Consider the following 20,541-nt stretch of genomic DNA (forward strand, 5'->3'; position numbering starts at 1 on the left):
GGCGATCAGCTGAGCAAACATCATAGTCTGCACAGTGTCAGCAGCAAAGGTGACAAAGAGCACAGCACTTGCTGTAGTACAAGGAGGCACACAGTAAGCAGGCCTGCCCCCTGGCACGGTGCCCATCAGCTGAGGTTAAGTCCACGCTTACCTCTTTCAAGGATTTTAGAATTGAGATTAAGAGTTCAATTTCTCAAATTAAAAAGCAAAAGTTTCGGTGATTTAACAAATTCCAAGTCTATATCCTTTAAAGAGCAAGGAGGCTGTGGTGCAGAGCATGGGAATGCATGAAACAGGCAGTCACCCATGTGTCAAACTTGACTTCACTGCAATGAAGCACAGCTGCAGCGTTTGGGGACAGTGGGGGACCCCTGGAGCTGGAAAATAACAGGCGCGGGTCCTGGAAAAGGGGGACTTCTCCAGCACTGCTGGACTCAGCCCTGGATGCAGCCTCAAAAGGCAGTGTGGTTTGATCAAATGAACACAAAATAAAGCTAGCCCAAATTCTTTCAGGGAGCTGTACTGTTCCGCTCCCTTTTGCACACTGAATTCTACAGCTATTTCCCACACACTTCCTATCTGTCCCGCAGGCAAGGCTATATAAACTCACATACCCCTGGAGCACCTCCATTTCTAGTTGCTTGCCTGGCCAGGGGTAGAAAGGCATGACGTTTGTTAGAACGGGGAGAGAGGGGTGATGTGTTCACCTCCTTTCCTTACTGAAATCAGCTGCAAACAGCTTGGGAGAAGGAAGCAGAAAACAGGCTTCACTTCACCCTTAATCCAGGACGAAGCCACTTCTAAGGGCCAACCTTGGCTGCACCATTTTTTTTTTTTTTTTTTGCAGTACGCGGGCCTCTCACTGTTGTGGCCTCTCCTGTTGCGGAGCACAGGCTCCGGACGCGCAGGCTCAGCGGCCATGGCTCACGGGCCCAGCCGTTCCGCGGCATGTGGGATCTTCCGGGACCGGGGCACGAACCCGCGCCCCCTGCATCGGCAGGCAGACTCTCAACCACTGCACCACCAAGGAAGCCCAGCTACACCATTTTATTTCTGGGTTAGGCCAGGGGGCCAGGCCACTTGCTAGGAGGGCTTACAGGTACAACAGTTCCAGGCCTCCAGTTGGCCTCCACAAGGCCTTTGGTCCCAGTCTCTGACTGGATTAATTCTCCACCATCCATACTGTATTCTAAGACTGACTACGTAAAGAGGTCACCTGACAGAATCAGCAATGGAAAGGTGGTTTCTTCTAAAATCCAACATGCAATGATTTACTCAATACAAAAAGAACGGGGTAAGAGAAAAATTTCCACATTTCCTTTTCACTAATTTTACTTATATTTGATAATTTTCACTCAGAATTCTATCAGCTCCTTTTTCAGTATGAGATGTATGTGTGTGGGTGCGTGTGTACAATCCCTTGAGAACTTTATCTGGTATAACTTCACATTTTTGGTACATGGAAATAATTTTATTTTCATACTGCAGCACAAGAGACATACAATCAATATTTTTTCCTAGCGTGTGCAATATATAAATTATTCACATTAAGAAAAATTAAGAACAGAAAGCTTCATATGCAGGAGGTATTTAAAAATGTATACCTAATTTTGAATTGGCGTTTTTGACAGTATACACTATTAGCTTTATAAATCTGAATGAAAATGACGATATACATTTGAACAAGTACACACAGGGGTCCACTCCAGATACTTAATTCAGTATATGGATAACTCGCTCTTCACTTTGGTCGCTGGGATTCCAGATGCTGAGGCATACGTGAATCTGAAAGATACTTCCAGAAGTATATTTATTACACTGGCATTTTGAAGATTTCTCTTTCTTCTACTCTCCTTTATAACGAGGGGTCCTTTTCTCTTTAAAAGCAAGAAGACCTTCAAGTCTGTCTTTTGTTGGAATAGTCTAAGAGAAGCAAAACATTGTTATCTATGCCAAACAATAAAGACAGTTGTAAAAGTTTAATAAGCTTTAACTAAGGAAACTAATTGGAAGACAATCTAAAATTTTGAAATCATTTGAACAATTTAAATTATGTGACCAAATTTATCATTCTAACTCTAAGATGCTTTTTTTCCCATTTCAAATATACTTGAATAAAATTGACTTTACTTTTTTTAGACAATTTTAGGTCTACCAAAAAACTGAGCAGAAAGTTCAGAGTTCCCATATACTCCCTCAAGCCCCCCCACTGTTTCCCCTATTATTAACATCCTGCATTAATGTGATACATTTGTTACAACTAATGAGCCAATATTAACACAATATTATTAACTAGTCCATAGTTTACATTAGGGATATTCCATGGGTTTTGACAAATGCATAATGTCATGTATCCACCATTACATTATCACAAAGAATAGTTTCACTACCCTCAACATCCCTAATGTGTCGCCTAGTCATCCCTCATCCCCCACCCCACTGTCTTTTCCAGAATGTCATATAGTTGGAATCATATAGTATGCAGGCTTTTAAGACTGAAATCCTTCATTTAGTAATATGTATTTAAGGTTCCTTCCTGTCTCTTCCTGGTAGGATAGCTCATTTCCTTTCATTGCTGAATAACACCCCACTTATACATGTACTACAGTTTATCCATTCACCTACTGAAGGACATCTTGGTTGTTTCCAAGTTTTGCCATTAGGAATAAAGCTGCTATAAACACCGGTGTGTAGGCTTTTGCGTGGACACAAGTTTTCAACTCATTTGGATAAATATGTAACAACATGATTGCTAGATCATGTAGTAAGACTATGTAAGAAATGGCCAAACTGCGGTATCTTGTTTTTATTTGCATTTCTTAATGACATATGATGTGGAGCATATTTACCTATGCTTATTTGCCATCTGTACATCTAATTTGGTGAGGTATCTCTTCAGACCTTATACCCAGTTTTTAATGGGTTATTTTCTTACTGTTGAGTTTTAAAAACTCTTTGTATGTCTTGGATACATGTCCTTTATCAGATATATGTTTTGCAAAGATATTTTTCCCAGTCTGTGGCTTGTCTTTTCATTCTCTTCACAGTGTCTCTTGCAGAGTAGAAGTTAATCTTAATAAAGTCAAACATCAATTTTTTCTTTCATGAATTACACTTTTGGTGTTATATCTAAAAAGCCATGGCCAAACTCAAGGTCTAGAATTTCTACTATATTATCTTCGAGAAGTTTTATAGTTTTTCACTTTACATGTAGGTCTATGGCCCATTTTGAGTTAATTTTTGTGAATGGTGTAAGGTCAGTGTCTAGATTTTTTTTTTGTAGTTGAATGTCCAGATGCTTCAGTACTATTCCTTTTTAAGACTATCTTTTCTTCATTGAATTGCCTTTCCTCTTTTGTCAAAGATCAGTTGACTATATTTGTATGAATCTACTTCTGGGCTCCCTATTCTGTTCCATTGATCTATGTGTCTTTTCTTTTGCTAGTACCACACTATTTTGATTATTGTAGCTTTACTGTAAGTCTTGAAGTCAAGTAGTGTCATTCCTCCAACCTTGTTCTTTAATAGTGTGTTGGCCAATCTGGGTCTTTGGACTTTCCATATAAACTTTAGAACTGGTTTGCCAATATTAAGAAAATAACTTTCTGGAATTTTTATTGGGATTGCATTGAATCTATGATCAAGTTGGGAAGAAGTGACATCGTAATAATATTGAGTCTTACTATCCATGAATATGGGATATCTGTTTTTTTTTTTTTTTTTTGCAGTATGTGGGCCTCTCACTGTTGTGGCCTTTCCTGTTGTGGAGCGCAGGCTCCGGACGCGCAGGCTCAGCGGCCATGGCTCATGGGCCCAGATGCTCCGCGGCATGTGGGATCTTCCCGGACTGGGGCACGAACCCGTGTCCCCGGCATTGACAGGCGGACTCTCAACCACTGCGCCACCAGGGAAGCCCCTGGGATATCTATTTGTTTAAATTGTGATTTCTTTCACCAGAGTTCCCTCTTTAGCCTGTTGATATGATGAATTATATTAACTGACTTTTGAGTGTTGAACAAGCCTTGCATATCTGGGAAAAAATCTCACTTGGTTGTGGCATATAATTCCTTTTATATATTGTTGGAGGCAGCTTGCTAATATTTTGTTGAGGATTTCTATATCTATGTTCATGAGAGATAATGGTTTGTAGTTTTCCTTTCTTGTAATGTCTTTAGTTTTGTTATCAGGCTAATACCGTCCTCATGGAATGAGTTAGGAAGTATTCCTTCTGCTTCTATTTTCTGGAAAAGATTGTAGATAATTGGTGTAATTTCTTCCTTAAATGTTTGGTAGAATTCACCAGTGAAACCATCTGCACCTGGTGTTTCCTATTTCGGAAGTTTGTTAATTATTGATTTAATCTCTACAACAAACATAGGACTATTCATATTATATTTCTCCTTGGATAAATTTTGGTATATTTTGTCTTTCAAGGAATTGGTCCATTTCATCTAGGTTATCAGATTTGTGGGCATATATAGTTCACAGTATTCCTTTATCTTTTCAATGTCCATAGAATCAGTAGTAATAATCTTTCTTGCATTTCTGATATAATTTTTATCTTCCTTTTTCATTGATTATCCTGACTAGAAGTCTGTCAATTTTATAGATCTTTACAAAGAACCAACTTTTGGTTTTGTTTTCTATCTATTGTTTCCCCTTTTTCAATTTCACTGATTTCTGCTCTAAAGTATTATTTGTATTCTTCTGATTTGGGATTTAATTCGATCTTCTTTCTCCACTTTTGAAAAGTGCAAAGTTATTATTGATTTTAGATCCTTCTTCTTTTCTAATATATATATTTAATGCTATAAATTTCTCTCTAAACATTGTTTTTCATATATTCCCACAAATTTTGATAAGTTGTGTTTTCATTTTGATTTAGTTCAAAATATATTTTAATTCCTCTTGAGACTTTCTCTTTGACAAATGTTATTTAGAAGTATACTGCTTAACCTTATTAAAAAGATTACATCTCACCATTAATAGGTGGGGTTCCATCTATCTTTCTGTGATTGACTTCTAGTTTAATTCCATTGTGGTCTGATGGAATACTTTGTATGATTCCTGTTACATTTGATAAGATGTGGCCAAATATGCTTTTAAATATTTTCTTCAGACTCTAAGGTTGTCCATTTGTAAGAGGTTTGTAATTTAGTTCATTCATGGTATGTGCTCATCAATGACAGGTGGTAATTTATATATACAGACCAGGCGCAGAGTAACACTCTAGCTGTTGCTCCTAATTCATGATACTGCCATGCTTAAATGGGAGCTGACACAGTTTCCAATTCTCAGAAAAGGTAGAACAAAACTCTTTTGCTACTTTAGATGCCTTAAAACAAGCACCTAAAGTATCTTTCATTTTAAAAAGGATGGAAGGGGCTTCCCTGGTGGCGCAGTGGTTGAGAGTCCGCCTGCCGATGCGGGGGACACGGGTTCCTGCCCTGGTCCGGGAAGATCCCACATGCCGCGGAGCGGCTGGGCCCGTGAGCCATGGCCGCTGAGCCTGCGCGTCCGGAGCCTGTGCTCCGCAATGGGAGAGGCCACAACAGTGAGGGGCCCGTGTACAGCAAAAAAAAAAAAAAAAAAAAAAAGGATGGAAGAAAGGAAGGGAGGAAGGAAGATTTGTTCCTCTATAAAAAGCCCTATTAATTTGTGAACAAAAAAGAAAACTGTATACGTAATCAAACTAGTGAACTTTCAGTGGGTAGGAGGAAAGGCTCAGAACATCAGGAAAAGCCAATGAGTCTCAAATACTGACGTTTCCTGGAGGCACATGCTCACAGCTGCCGTCTTCACACCTCTCTACCCTGGAGTGAAGGTTCAAGACCACACCCAGAAAATACAACATGAGCCAGAGAGACAGCTATAGCACAAATGGTACTAACTTAACTATTCTAAGCATTTTCTAAATTACATAGACAGGAGTCATTAGTATGTGGAACAGAATCAGTCATAAGAGCTGGTAACAGTCAAACAGCAGAAATAAATAATTTCAACCCATCTGTATGATTTTTTAATAGTGTATATATATCATGGTTCAGTGATATGTAATTTAGTTGACTTATACAGAAGGTAAGGGGTATCTGCATTGAATTTGTGGTTGTATTACATACCTGAGCATAACAAGCTTCTTCTATGGCTAATCCTGTTACTAAATCGACCTGAGGATAAAAATATAATTCATTTCAGCAAGAATTACTTTTAAAAATATGGTATACTCATAAATATAAATTCAAATTTAATAACTTTATTCCAAAAGAACAGAATTCTTTGATGTAATACAGCAAATCAGAAGTACGACCAGCACGAGAAACTCTGGAACCAGGTTGCCTGGGTTCAAATTCTGACTCTACCATATGGGAGCTGTGTAACCTTGGTTACCCAGGTTATTTAACCTCTCTTGCCTCGGAGAAGTGTATCTGAACAGGGAGTTAATTACAGTATGTATCAAATGGGGTTACTGTGAGGATCACATGAGTTAATCTAGGTGAAGTCTTTATAAACTACATAAGCTATACATTGGGTTGGCACATAGGGTCACATAAGGTTTTTGCTATTAGCATTGTTACTATTTTCTCTTTTTAGAGAAGTTTTTTAAATTAATTCATTTTATTTATTTTATTTTTGGCTGTGTTGAGTCTTTGTTGCTGCGCGTGGGCCTTCTCTAGCTGCGGCGAGCGGGGGTTACTCTTTGTTGTGGTGCATGGGCTTCTCATTGCCGATGGCTTCTCTTGTTGCGGAGCACGGGCTCTAGGCGCGTGGGCTTCAGTAGTTGTGGCACGCAGGCTTAGTTGTCGTGGCTCGCGGGCTCTAGAGCGCAGGCTCAGTAATTGTGGTGCACAGGCTTAGTTGCTCCACGGCATGTGGGATCTTCCCGGACCAGGGCTCGAACCCATGTTCCCTGCATTGGCAGGCGGATTCTTAACCTCTGCACCACCAGGGAAGTCCCAGCATTGTTATTACTATGTAAGAATTTTTAAAAAACAAATACTTTGTAAATTTTTAAAAATGTATTTATTACTAACATATTTAACCTCTTTTTACTGCTGTGAAGGCCAGGACAATATATTGGCTCTGGGTCTGCAAGGAAGAAATATCTTTCTTCAAAATTCCTGTAGTTAATTTATCCAAAATACAACTGCTGCAATGAAAAGCCCAATGTAAATGGGTACCTGCATTGCTCCCTTGCCCTGCTTACTTCTCCCCTGTCCTGGGGCCTCCACTCCTTTGGAGCTATCTCTCCAGAGTAACCCCAGGGCCCCCTGCAGGGTTTATGTGTGTCTCACTGCAGAAAGCACATCAAGAAGTTAAAGATGGTCTCCATCTTTAGGAGGAGCTTTGAGCCAGGAAGTTCTCCTTAGAACATTTTTTTATAATATGATACTGGTGCTGAGAATACACAAAATGCCCTTTTCCTTTGGTTTTCTATGAACTACTAGCCAATAAATCTATTAACTCAATGGCATAAATAATAAGCATGTCATATGCTGCAGTGCATCAGTGAAATTACTGAATTCTGTGATTATGATACTGAAGCAACAACAGATATAAGCAGAATGCAATCACTGATGTAGCTAAAAAGAACCTCAGTAGCTTTCAGTAATCACAGCAGTGAAACAGCTATATTTTAGAATATTAAAAAATAATGGTTCATTTAAGTTAAATCTCCACTACCTATTCCAACAAGAAACTCAAACTTAAGGCACTCACCTCCATCCCTTGATTAATTGCTAATTTTGCCACTCTCATTGCAACAGGTCCCTAAAATTCAAATTAAAGAAACATATTTTAATTATTTATGCAAATCATGTTGTACATCTCAAATTCAGAAATTCCCTTTGCTGGATCCATGGCATAGAGGCAACAACGGCTGTAAGATAGCTGACGGAAAATTTATTTTAGGAGCCTTGCAAGGCCTTAATTAAACAGCAATTGTAATAATCTATTGCACCAGCATGTTACACAGATTTCACAACATGCTGTAGCACAGCAAACTATATGCTTGGAGGTCAGCAGGTGGTATGTGTCCAGTAGGGCTTTTAATTGTTCAGCAAATTTCCCTACAAGTTAAGTAGGAAAAAGAAAAGGAGATAAAGTGTTTGGCACAATAATACACCCATGAGTGGTTCGACAGAACCCTGGGCTTGAGATGAGGCTGACACTATTGATTAACATGGGATTCAGATATCATCTGTTTCAGGCAGTGGAGCTGTATCTTTCTTCCCTGAGCATCAGTAACTAACCAACGATGATGATGTATTAGTAAAGATGCGTCCTCCAGGCAGTGCTCCCACATCACACAAAAGCTTCAAGTCCAAATAAGTCCTTCAGGATCTGTGAGGGTCACAGAGGAAAGAATTGGGAGTCCTCTGCGAGAAGGGACAAATAACTTTGTCTTAGAAACCATAATCCTCCAGATGGAATTTGATTATTTGATCACATTTTAAATCCCTGAAAATTGTTTATTGGGTGATGAATTAGAATTCAATGGCATGTTTTTCTTTTGTTTTTTTGCGGTACGCGGGCCTCTCACTGTTGTGACCTCTCCCGTTGCGGAGCACAGGCTCCAGACGCGCAGGTTCAGTGGCCATGGCTCACGGGCCCAGCCGCTCCGCGGCATGTGGGATCTTCCCGAACCGGGGCACGAACCCGCGTCCCCTGCATTGGCAGGTGGACTCCCAACCCCTGCGCCACCAGGGAAGCCCCAATGGCATGTTTTAAAGCATCTTTTGAATTAAAATGCAAGAGGCTCTAAATAACAGGCACAACAGAGGACTCCAATAAGTGAATGGATAAATGTATGATGGCATGAAAAATGCCATTTTTCGGTTATCTACTTTAACCTATCTAAATTCTCTTCCTAAATCACATGATGAAAAATCTTTTTCAGAGACTGCAATTTTCCGAGACTTAGGCCTCGGATTCTTAGTTAGAATCCTTCCAGATGTGATTTGTATGTATGTTACACATACTAGTTTTTTTATTTCTTTCAAGATCATCAATTCATTTTTTTTTTTAACAGAGTGCTCCTCTCACCAAGAAACTTATCCATTCACTTTTATTACCAGTTGACCCAGACAAGTGCTAGTCAAACTTCCATATGCACACAACTCCCCAAGCCCCTGGTTAAAATGGAGATGCAGATTCAGGGGTCTGGCATGGGCCGGGGATTCTGCAAGTCTAACATGTTCCCAGCGGATGCCTGGACTGCTAGTCCACAGACCACACTTTGGGCAGCAAGGTTTATAAAACTGGAGAAACAGGAAAATGAAAATGCTATTAGATATAACGATTAATTAGTTTCTCTTTTAAAATAAAAAACCAGTGCCTCTTCTTTATATACAAACTTTTTTCCTAAGATAGAAAAATGGAAGTAACATATAATACAGAAATCACCTAGAAATACTAATTTTATAGAAGCTTTCTAATTATTTAGAAGACTAATCATTTAGTAACAAGGTCTGTAAAAATGAAGATTATTCCACCTCAAATTCTGTTTTGTAACTTTTGTATACAGTTTCACAGTTACACATTTTCCAAAGTCATTTGACATCTCCCTTCACCTGGGGAAAAATTGATTTCAGCAATTAATGTTCTCAGAGGCATGTCCTTCAGATGAAAGAGACGATGAGTTCTGCCTGGTTCACCACGTGGTAGGGTGCAGCCAGATGTCAGGTTGGAGGTGGGGAGAAGGGGGCTCTCGGGCGGGGTGAGCTGTGGGCAGTGATGGCATTAACAGCGCTGCAGTCACAGGAGAAAGAGCCAGTTCCCAGGAGTGAGATAAGGAACCTGAACCACAGAGGTGCCAAGGGGCTAATGAGCCACCTGGGCAGAGCTCTGGAATAGGGAGCTGAATGCTCCCATCCGAGGATCAGGAGAGGCTGTGAATCTCAGAACTCGGGAGCTGTTTTTTTTTTTTTAAAAAACTAGTAAAAATCTTTTCTACTTGCTCTCTCTCCATCAATTCAGAGTATAAGACTCTGTGTTACCTCATATGGGGAATAAACTATATTATATAAGGTCCCTGCCCTGAAAGAGCTTATAGCTCATAACTTAACTGAGAAGGACTGAGGTAGCATCAACAGCAGGCAGTGTGGTTTTAGAAACCAACTCAAATGAGAGGACCCGTCTGACAGCTCTCAGGGGACAGGTACATCACAGCAGCCCTGGGCCTTGTCTTACAACAAAGAACTCCAAGGATGCCTCCCGAAACTGGATGCGAAACTCCAGACAAATGTGGAGGGTGCATGCATTTTTCTAGAGAGAGATTTCATGAGATTTCCCAAAAGGACCCATGGCCTTCGGTTACAAATACTGAGAGGTTACAAATACTGTTTGAGTTAGAGAGGAAGTAATTTTGACTCCAGAAGTTATAAAACTTTACACGCCATTAGGAATAAAGACAAGTCACTAATTGTTTACATAACAAAAATCCTTTAATCCATGATTTCAGAAGAAAGGAATATTTGAAAAATACTCCTAAAAGAGTGAGAGAACCAAGAAACCCCTAATACAGGCCCCTAGATGCGCTGTTATTAATATTACTCATGAGGATTATGATCTGTGAGTAAATGTGCAGTGAGTCCCAGATTTGAAGTGTAATTGTGAGGAAGCATATTGTGCACAAAGGAGTTAAAACAATGCCTACATCACCATAAAAACAAACACAATAAGACACACAACTGGTGCTGTTCAAGCAGGTTATCTCAGGTTATGGGATCTCAGTGAAAGCTCACTTGGCATAATCGACTCTGGGCTCCTTACTTGTGTTTCAGTTTGGGGGCGATCCAGTGTGACAGCCCATCCGTCACTGTTTCTCTTCACGTGTACAGTCAGGTCAGAAGGGCTAACTTAAGTTGCTGGCAAGTTCTGTCCCACGTGATAAACATGTATGTGATATATTATCAACGTATGGCTACAATAGGGGCCTCAGATTATCTTCAAATCTTAATTTTAATTCTGAAGGCTCTTAACATTAACCTAGTCAATTTGTTATAAAGTTATCTAAAAAGAGTAAAAGAAGGAAATGCAATTAAAGTACCTGAGGTAAAAACTCTCTTGCTAGGTCCAAGGCCTTTCTATAGGCAGCATCACCCTCCTCGTTCTGTTCCAGAACATGGCTGATCAAGCCCACTGCTTTGGCTGCTTGGCCATCGAGCACACGTGCAGAGAAGATGAGCTCTTTGGCCAGGGACATCCCAATGGCACGTGGCAGTCGCTGCGTGCCCCCTGCACAGGGGATGAGACAGAAAATGCAGGCAATGATTTGTCACCCTTTCAACACTTCAATGTTTCATTTCTTCTTTTATAAAAACAAACCAGGGCCAGAAGTTTATATGTCAAAATTAGTAACTGGAAAACTATTTCAAGACAGAACCTAATTTCTTAATTAGTTTATAAAATTATTAATATCCCAAAAGTACTTAAGAACCTTATATCATTATTAAGTGATCCTGACACTGACCATTACTTGCACCATGGCTGGTGTGTTCCTGAATCCAGTCCACAATCATTACCAAGTCAGGAACCACAGGGTGCACCGCAGTTGAGGGGGTCAGGGGCTGGCGTTTTCTCTCCCTCAGAAGGTTCACCAGAGGAATGACAGGTCCATCAAGCTTGGTATTTCGCTTTCAGTTTAGATAAAACATCAAATTCTGAGCAATTCAACTCATGTGCTTTTGAAGACTCATTTACAATTTACAGTAAATGAACCATAAACTAATTTTAATTTAACGAAAATAAAAACAGATAATTACTCATGAAAATAGGCTTCGTCCCAGGGTTTTATTTTTCCGTGCAAGTGCTAATCATCCCCTGATGCATTAATCCATTAGATCCATCTATCTGCTCACCCCAGTATCTTTGAGTGAAGAGATGGGGATCTCATTAAATAGAAAGCTGGACAAAAGCAGGTAATATTCTGACTCGGAGCTTCAATTTCTACCAATAAGAATATGAAAATAGCTGCAAATCCTAAATCTTATCTTATAAGTCTTATCCTTAAAGTGGCGGCTGGACTGCCCAGAAGGCCAAAGAAAAGCTGACTGCGAAGGTTCAGAAGACAAAAAGCAAACTGATGGCCAAACATCGGAACAAGCTCACTGTGTTTCTCTGGCCCCTAAAGTTTAAACTTTTTTTTTCTGCACTAGTTACCAACATTTATAAACTGGATGGGTAATTTCATATAAAAGCTAACTTGTACCTGGAAGTTAACTGCAGCTGCACCTTTTAGATGCAATGCACTCGAGTCTGCCACAGCCTCCACCACTTCCTGCTACTCCAGTACTACAGACTGAGAAGTTTTGATTTTCTTTAAGCAACACTAAAAGGCAGGCAAAATATACTCTTATTCACATCTCAACCAAAAGTGGGGGGGAGACAAGTTTCAAGAAAGCATATTTCCCTTCAATAATTAAGTACATTCCTACATGTTTAACAAACAAAGCACGCCAGCATTGGAAGAACATAGCTTATGATGCTATTATTAAGCAACCATGTTGAGAACGATGACCATGTTTTGAAAATATAGGTGATTAGAAAAAAAAAAAGAAACAAAAATAAACCTCAAAAGGATTGACATTTTCAGTAGGGATTGTTTTTGAACATTAAATGAGTACTGCTTCTGTAAATTGCAGTTACTTACTGCTCACACAGCCCAAGCAGTTATAGATGGTAAGTTTAAAGGTATTTTACACAACGTGGCAACAAACACGTGTGAAAAAATGAAGCACTAACAAATTTAAATCTAACTGTAAACAATGATGTTGCTCAGTATAGTAAAGATAGGTCTGAAAACTTACGGAACAAGCTATATGGAACAGACAAGTTATTTACAGTGTTTCCAATGGCAGCTGATTAGAACAGAGATATAAATAATACAACCCAGATAGCTATATTTACTCATGGAGCTGATGAGGATTTTCATGAGACTAAAGTACTTACGGATATAGTATTCATGATAAGCACATGTTAGGAAATGATTCTCTGTTGTGTTCTGTGAAAAGTTTAATGTAGATTGGTCGAAATCAACAAATGTGACCCTCAACAGTCATTGTTAGTGCTGCACTTTTTATTCAAAGGAAACTCAATATTTTGCAAGTCCACTTAAGCCCATTCATCATATTATTTTGTTTATGGAATGATTCTCCAGGAATAAAGATTTTATAAATATTTAACAAAGGAACAGTCATGAAACTAACACCATGAAACAGAGCTGAATGGCACTGAACTCTAAGCTTTGATGGATGAAATGGATGCAAACCTAACTGTCTGCTGCAGGGCATGATGTGAGTGTGAGAGGCTTGGTGCTGAAGAGACCTTTCTGTTCTGTTGAAAACCCTGCATCATAGGATCCAAGGAAAAATCCTCAACTTGGCTCACCAACTAACACTGCATCCAAGATTTGGCTTTTTTGGTTGACATCACAAGCTATCTACTCTAGGAACCTCATGTAAGTGCAATCATACAGTATTTGTCCTTCTGTATGATGGACAGAAGGTATGTGTCAGAACTCCATTCCTTTGTAAGGCTGAATAGTACTCCGTTACACGAATATGTTTTGTTTATTCTTTCATCTACTGAGGAACACTTGGGCTGCTTCCATCTTTGGCTATAAGGAATAATACTGCTATGAATACGTGTACACAAACATCTCTTCAAGACCCTGCTTTCAATTCTTTTGAGTAGATACCCAGAAGTGGAATTGCTGGAACATACAGTAAATGCATGTTTAATTTTTCTGAGAAAAAGCCACACTGTTTTCCATAGCAGCTTCACCATTTTATACTCCCACCAATAGGGCACAAGTGTTCTAACTTCTCCACATTCTTACCAACACTTGTTACTTTGTGTTTGTTTTTTGATGGTAGCCATCCTAATGGGTGTGAAGTGGAATCTCATTGTGGTTTTTCATTTGCATTTCCCTAACAACTAGTGATACTGAGCATCTTTTCATGTGCTTATTGGCCATTTGTATATCTTCTTTTTAATTGGGTTGTTCTGCTGTGGTTGAGTTGAAGGAGTTCTTTATATATTCTGGATATCAATTCCTTATCAGATACCTGACTTGCAAATATTTTCTCCCAATTCCTGGGTTGCTTTTTCACTGTTGACAGTATCCTTTGAGGCATGCAAGTTTTTAATTTTGATGAAATCCAATTTATCTATTTTGTCTTTTGCTGCCTTTGCTTTTGGTGTCACGGCCAAGAAATAATTGCCAAATCCAACGTCATAAGTTTTTCTACTGTTTTCTTCTAAGTTTTGTACGTTCAACTCTTACATTAAGGTATTTGATCCATTTCGAGGTAATTTTTGTATATAGTATAAGGTAAGGGTCCAACTTCACTCTTTTGCGGGCAGAAATCCAGTTTCCCTAACCCTACTTGTCAAAAGGGACATTCTTAAATAGTTACACAAGTATGTGATTTAATTTGCTCATTCTTACCAAAACTTTATCTTTAGGAAACCTGTTTGGTAAGAATTTATCTGGCCCACTTTCATATGCTGCATTCAGTTTGCAGAAATCAAAGAATGATAGTTTGAACTATATTTTTACTTTATGGAATTAAAGGTAACTGACCCTTCACTGGCTCCAGGTATATAATTTCAACCTTTATAAAAATGATATGACCTGTTCAGTTTGCCTTTGTCAATTAATACTGATAGTGTGAGCAACGAGCCGTACAAATGGAAGTTACTGAACTGCAGCGCAATACGACACAAAAAACTGAATATGATTGATGTGGAATCTCAGACTTCTACAACCATCTCAGGAATAGTTACTCCAAACAGAAAATATTTTTATGCCAACATTCCAGTCCAGTTTGGAAGTACCTCTGCTTATGAACAGCTATTTTCTATTATGAAATAAAGCAATTAGCTCATTAGGGAAGCAAGGTTCACTATAGCATTGCATCCTGCAACTCGAGAGACAAGATGTGCCACTGAGACCTGGTGTGGAAGAAAAGGCATCAGATATTTTAAGTTCCAAATACAAAAAGAAGTACTAAAGAGAATTTATTTCAATTCATCTATTATTAATTCTGAATACTAAATTCCAATATTAGCTTTGAGTTAGGTAGAAGTGAAGACAGTGTGCTGTATTTCTGTTGGTTGATTTTCTTACACCAGGCCTGCTTCTATAGATCACACAACCTGCTTAGTTCCAATAGGGATTTGAGTTCAGGATCACTAAAGTGCCATCTCTAGAGACAGTCTTGATGATGGGAGAAATTAACCAGTAGAACTAAAAATAGGGTTGTCCCCAGTGGAATTAAAATCATTCCACTCTGACAGCCACCCTAATGTATTCAAAATCACACAGGTCTGAGACTCTACTCAAACTTACACTGGTGTCCATCCCAAGAGCTTCCAGCATGGAGCCCTGACTCCTAGTTGGGCCCTGCTCTGAGACTCACAGAGTTTTAGTAACTTGCCCAAAGTCACAAAGTTAGGTTGTAGAAACAGGATCCAAACCTACCTCTGCCTGATTCTTATCCACTATGTGGTAAGACAGTAAAGAGCAACTTATGAAATAAGTTTGTAAGCTGCTTGATAAAAGGTATGGTATATATAAGTAGGTACATAATCTAAGTAGGCATATACATATATCAAATGTATCTAGAAAGTTGTCTCTGTGGGATCAGCTGATAGATAATGATCATTTTTTATTCATTTTGCCTGGTTGTATTTCAAAACTGTTCTGCAACAGTAATATGACACTGTAATAGGAATAAAAGTGCTACACTAATTTTGAAGAGCACAGTACAAGGAGACAAAGAGCCAACCACCAGGTAAGAGCCTCTCAAGCCACTTCCTGCCTGTGTCCCCAAGAAGTTCTCCAGGATCTGGGAAGCCTCAGCTCTCCTGGGTTGCAATGTTAACACTAAGGGACCATGGTATCAGGAGGTCATACACTCCCGTGACACTCTTGGCAGGTACCCCACAGTACTACCAAATACGAGAAGTATGAACGGAAGCTGAATCAGCTGTATTTCTGTCAGTTTTCACAATAACTCACAAGGCTCCTGCTAAAATACAAGTAATTTAACCCTTTCCAGGGGCAGTAAATTCAGAGCATGTTTTGCTTCCACAAAAAACAACTACTGTTGAGTCACTTCATCATCTACCAGAAAAAGGCATTCTGTGGTGGCCCATGAATCCTCATGAAGATCCATCGGAGTAATAAGCAGAAACAGCGTGCCAAAGCCACATTACTAGGAAGAGGAAGCATCTTGGACACTGACCCTTCCCTTGCTAATGTGGGAATGCTCAGAAAATGCCAGTTGTTTTCTAAGGCTTTTTGCTTTGGCTCTGTCATCAAGGAGATTCTGATTCCGTGGGTTCTGCTGACCCACTGCTATAAAACATGAGGTAGGAGATGATTCATTTTTAATGAGGCAACAGAATTTACATAACCAAGTGAATATGCACCATTTCAGAATAGTCACCCCAAACGCTGTATACTTGTTATTCAGGACCATTTTGGAATTCCTCTTTTGGAACTCATTTCCAAAATGACACATTTATTCACTCATTCAAGTAGTTATTGCAGCTTCCTGTTCTGGGCAGATGGATACAGCTGTGAACTAAACAAACCCCGGCTCCCAGGAGCTGACACTCCTGTGGGGAAGCCCACAATAAGCAAATAAATACATACTGTTAGTTGGAGAGTAGAGTGAATCAGGGTGTGGGGTGTATACAGTTTAGACAGGATGGCCAAGGAGGGGCTCGGAGGAGGTGACACTAGAGCCAAGAACAAAAGGAACCAAGGAGTGGATACTGCACAGGTCTTGTGGGGACCATGTCTGACTCACAGAGCAGCACAGGGAGACCAGAATGGCTGGAGCAGGCCCAGATCCCATAGGTCCCCTGGGCCTGGAAGGACCTATGGACTACTGTGAGGATGACAGAAAGCCACGGGGCATCTGAGAGCATCTTCTGAAAACAGTGGTGTGGGAACATCAATCACTAGTGAAGATTTGGGTTTGAGGACAAGCTATGGTCATTATGAGCCACGAAGATGGAGGAGGTAGGTAGATGTTCACTACTTGTGGCAGGGCTCCAACAGGCTCAAAGAGAAATTTCAGAACAACTACCCACATGCTTTCGATGTCTGTCATGTTTCGGCTGCCCAACACCCACTGCCCCCATTAAAATCCTGGTCTTGCTTTTGGAGAACACTCCCCCACATACACCCTGCTGTATTCAACCTGGGACAGTAAAGAATCCCTCCAGTGGAGACCAAGATCCTCCTTCTCTCTGCCCTGGAACAGCAGGGCAGGCATCCGAGTCATGTTTGGTCCACTGGATGTTATTTCTCAGGACTAGGAGTCCTGAATGGGTGATCTTGTAACATGGAGACTTTCTATGCTTACAGGCAATGCAGGGGCAGCGATGTGCCAACCTGGTGATTCTTGTATTGTGTTCTTGCAATGGTGCAGACTGTGTGTTTCCAGGGCTCCTAAGGTCTAGTTTGGGCTCTAAGCCTTATTCTCTAGCCAGCTATTGATTCTGGGAACCTTGCAATAAATTTCCTCTTCATGTAGGGTAGCCAAAGTCAATTTCTACTGTGTGCCTTCCAATATCATGAATGATACAGTGACATACCAGGAGTTTTGTTTTTCTCTCTCTTTCAAAAATAGTTAGATGAAGCTGGATGGGAGTTTATTTGTTCTGCTTTTCCCAGGTAAAATCCATTCGTTCAATCTCTTAATTTATTGGTCAAGTGACCCAGTATGTGCCAGACGCTGTCTCAGGTGCTGAACAAACAGTAGTGAACCAGATAGGCCGTCCTAGATCTTACAAAGCTTACATCTTACATAAAGAAAGGGAAGAACAAGAGCAATAAACAAGCACATGGACAAGAAAGAACTGAGGTTGTGGTGAGTGTTACGAAGAGAATTTAAGGCCGGGAAAAAGGTTCTGAGATAATCATAAGATGACTAATTTAGATTGGGTGGTTGGGGAGGCTCACGTCTGAACGCTAACAGGGCAGCGACATGATCAGACAGAATACCCAATGATGAGATCAGCCATGCAAGGGCCCTAAGGGGAAGCCAAGCTCAGCACTGAGGAAGGGAAGGAGGCCACTGTTGCTATGGCAAGAAGGCTGTGAGGGAAGTGGCAGAAGTGAAGTTGGACAAGCAGGGTTCAGATCACACAGACGCAGTGTAGTTTTACATCTTACTCTATGTGTTATGTAAAGACACCGGAGCATTTTGAGTGGAAAGTGACATAATTCGATTTGTGTTTTAAAAGATCCTTTGTAAGGCTGGCAGAGAACAGACTGTAGGGGCAAGATCAAAGTGGGGTGCCCAGTTGGAGACTACTGCTGTCCTCCGAGTGAGGTATGATAGCAGCTTGGACTGAACTAGGGTAGCATAGGCAGGGAGAGGGGGAGGGATTTGCGGTGAGTGTCCAAAACTGCCAGTAAAATGGATGTAGGGAGAAAAGGAAATCAATCTAATGCCTACATTTCTGGTTAGAGTGTAATTAGTAAGCAGTGCCGTTTACTGACACTGGGAAAAAGGAGGCAGCAGGGGTGTACTCTGGCCATGTTAAGTGTGGGGTGTCTTTTACATACATAAATGGAGCAGTCGAGCATGTGACTGGATATGCAGTCTAATGTTCATTAATAATCACTATCATACAGATGGCATTCAAAGCCAGGGGCCTGGATGTCACCTAGGGAGACTGTTTAGATAGAAAGGAGCAGAGGAGGAGTCAGCAAGACGCTGAGAAGTGCCCACTGAAGTGAGTGAGGTAGCAGAAATGCAGGAGGAAGGTGGTGCTCTGCTGGACACCTACCCCCACCACTACTCCCGAGCCTTCTTCCACTGAAGTCAAGTCTGTAGGGGTCTTCTAGGAAAGACTTTCCTCACTGAAATAAAGACTCCCAGGAATAAACAGGCCTTCTCCCAGTATGCTTCCATGTCTACATGTGACACCTGGAGCAATGACAGCCACCTTGTGACCATAATGGAAGCCAGCAAGGGCAGAATCATCAAACTAAAGATGGCACAGCAGAAAGACGTCACTAAGCTGCTGAACTTACCAATCCGGAGACTGCCCTATGCTGTGACTTCCTGTGATATTACACTGTATTTTCTTATTGTTTAGGCCTCCTGAAATACGGTTTCCTGTTATCTGTACCAAAAATGTCTGCAAGTGTAGATGGATTAAGCAAAGAGATCTGAACACACATTTTGGAGAGTAGAAAGCAAACACACTAGGGAAGTAATGGCAAGACTGCTGGGCAAAACCAATTACACACTGGAGATTTGTGGCCATGAGATGACTAGCATGTTTTTTTCTAGAAACTCCAAGCCGACTGGGGGCAGGCACAGAGCAGGCATGTAAGCTGGAGCTTCACGAGACAAGTAGAAGAAAAGACGAGCTAGGTCATAGCAATAGTTGACATGTACTGTGCAGACACTATGTAATAATACCAGGTCAACTGTCCTAAGCACTTCATAGGTATTTAATTAGCTCATTTAATCCTTATAATTCCCCTATGAGGTGGGTGCAAAGGTAGTTAAGGTCATTTGTAAGTAAGTCATGCCACAAAAGACCATGAAATCTAAACTGGATGAGGAGAGGAAGGACTTGGCTGAGAGTGAAAATGTCCATGGACGTGATGATTCGATGAGATCCAAAAAGAACTGGAAAGTTAGGATGTTGCAGAGTGACATGCAGGGATCTAGATTCAGAATGGAGCCATTACTGATGATGCTGAAATCTAGGGTACAACCATGAGGGTACTGGGCTAATAAGATAGATGGTAGGAGGTGAGTTAAGAGGTAAGTTGGGTCGTGACAGGAGGAAGAGCGAGAGTCACTGCTGCCACCTGATGAGCGTGGAGGTCAACAACAGCGTGCTGATGACGAGCAAGCAGACCTGCAAATGCCTGGGGTTTGTTCACGTGCAAATCTATTCTCTTTTTGGCACTCAGATTTGGGAAGCAGGTAGCTCTGAACCACTGTCTGAAGCCACAGACAAACTAACAGGATGAAAACACTCAAAATGGTGTCTGTCATATCTTTTGCATGTGACCTATCAATAATACAAAAATGAGTTTTCAAGATCAAAAGGCGGTTCCCTGGCATCCTCCAAAGGGGACCAAGAAATTTTTAATCTTTGAAACCACCACAAAACTGACAACTTTTAACACAGTTGAAGTATTAGACTCCACTGCAGTTTTTAATCTTTACTGATGCTCAAACTACCCCATCTTTGGTCAGTGGGAACTTACTTAGATTGGCTCTAGGGTCCTACTGACATGACCTTAATAGTCTTTGATAACTTGTTACTTGGTATCACAAAAATGGTCTAAGCTCAACTTGAACATCTCCTCCCCAGACCTTGAATCAGTCACTTTCCCAGAGCCCTGATTCCTTTCAGTGGAGCTGCATTTAAAAATTTAACACTTCTACTCATATCGTGACCAAGCTTACCTAAAATAGCCATGATTTCATATGCATGTTCTGTATATTCTTTTAATGATTTTGCATTGAGTTTCAAGATTCTGCTTCTTCA

General features: G+C 40.5%; 1 protein-coding gene across 4 annotated transcripts in view; it reads right to left on the reverse strand.

The window, feature by feature from the left end:
* Positions 1 to 942: 942 nt before the first annotated feature.
* The window catches only part of AUH (AU RNA binding methylglutaconyl-CoA hydratase), a 159,609-nt gene continuing 140,010 nt past the window's right edge, over positions 943 to 20,541 (reverse strand). For 2 of the 4 annotated variants that reach the window (XM_060015103.1, XM_060015099.1), the window contains 4 exons: positions 11,048 to 11,235; positions 7,717 to 7,767; positions 6,120 to 6,167; positions 943 to 1,923 (listed from right to left, as the gene is read on the reverse strand). In XM_060015103.1, coding sequence (XP_059871086.1) covers positions 1,846 to 1,923; positions 6,120 to 6,167; positions 7,717 to 7,767; positions 11,048 to 11,235 — 365 coding nt within the window. In that variant the 3' untranslated portion in view covers positions 943 to 1,845. The remainder of the gene's footprint in view (positions 1,924 to 6,119; positions 6,168 to 7,716; positions 7,768 to 11,047; positions 11,236 to 20,541) is intronic. The other 2 variants (XM_060015102.1, XM_060015101.1) reach the window with 2 other exon arrangements.

The sequence above is a fragment of the Delphinus delphis genome, chromosome 6, assembly GCF_949987515.2.
Source record: "Delphinus delphis chromosome 6, mDelDel1.2, whole genome shotgun sequence".
In the NCBI taxonomy this organism is placed as follows: Eukaryota; Metazoa; Chordata; class Mammalia; order Artiodactyla; family Delphinidae; genus Delphinus; species Delphinus delphis.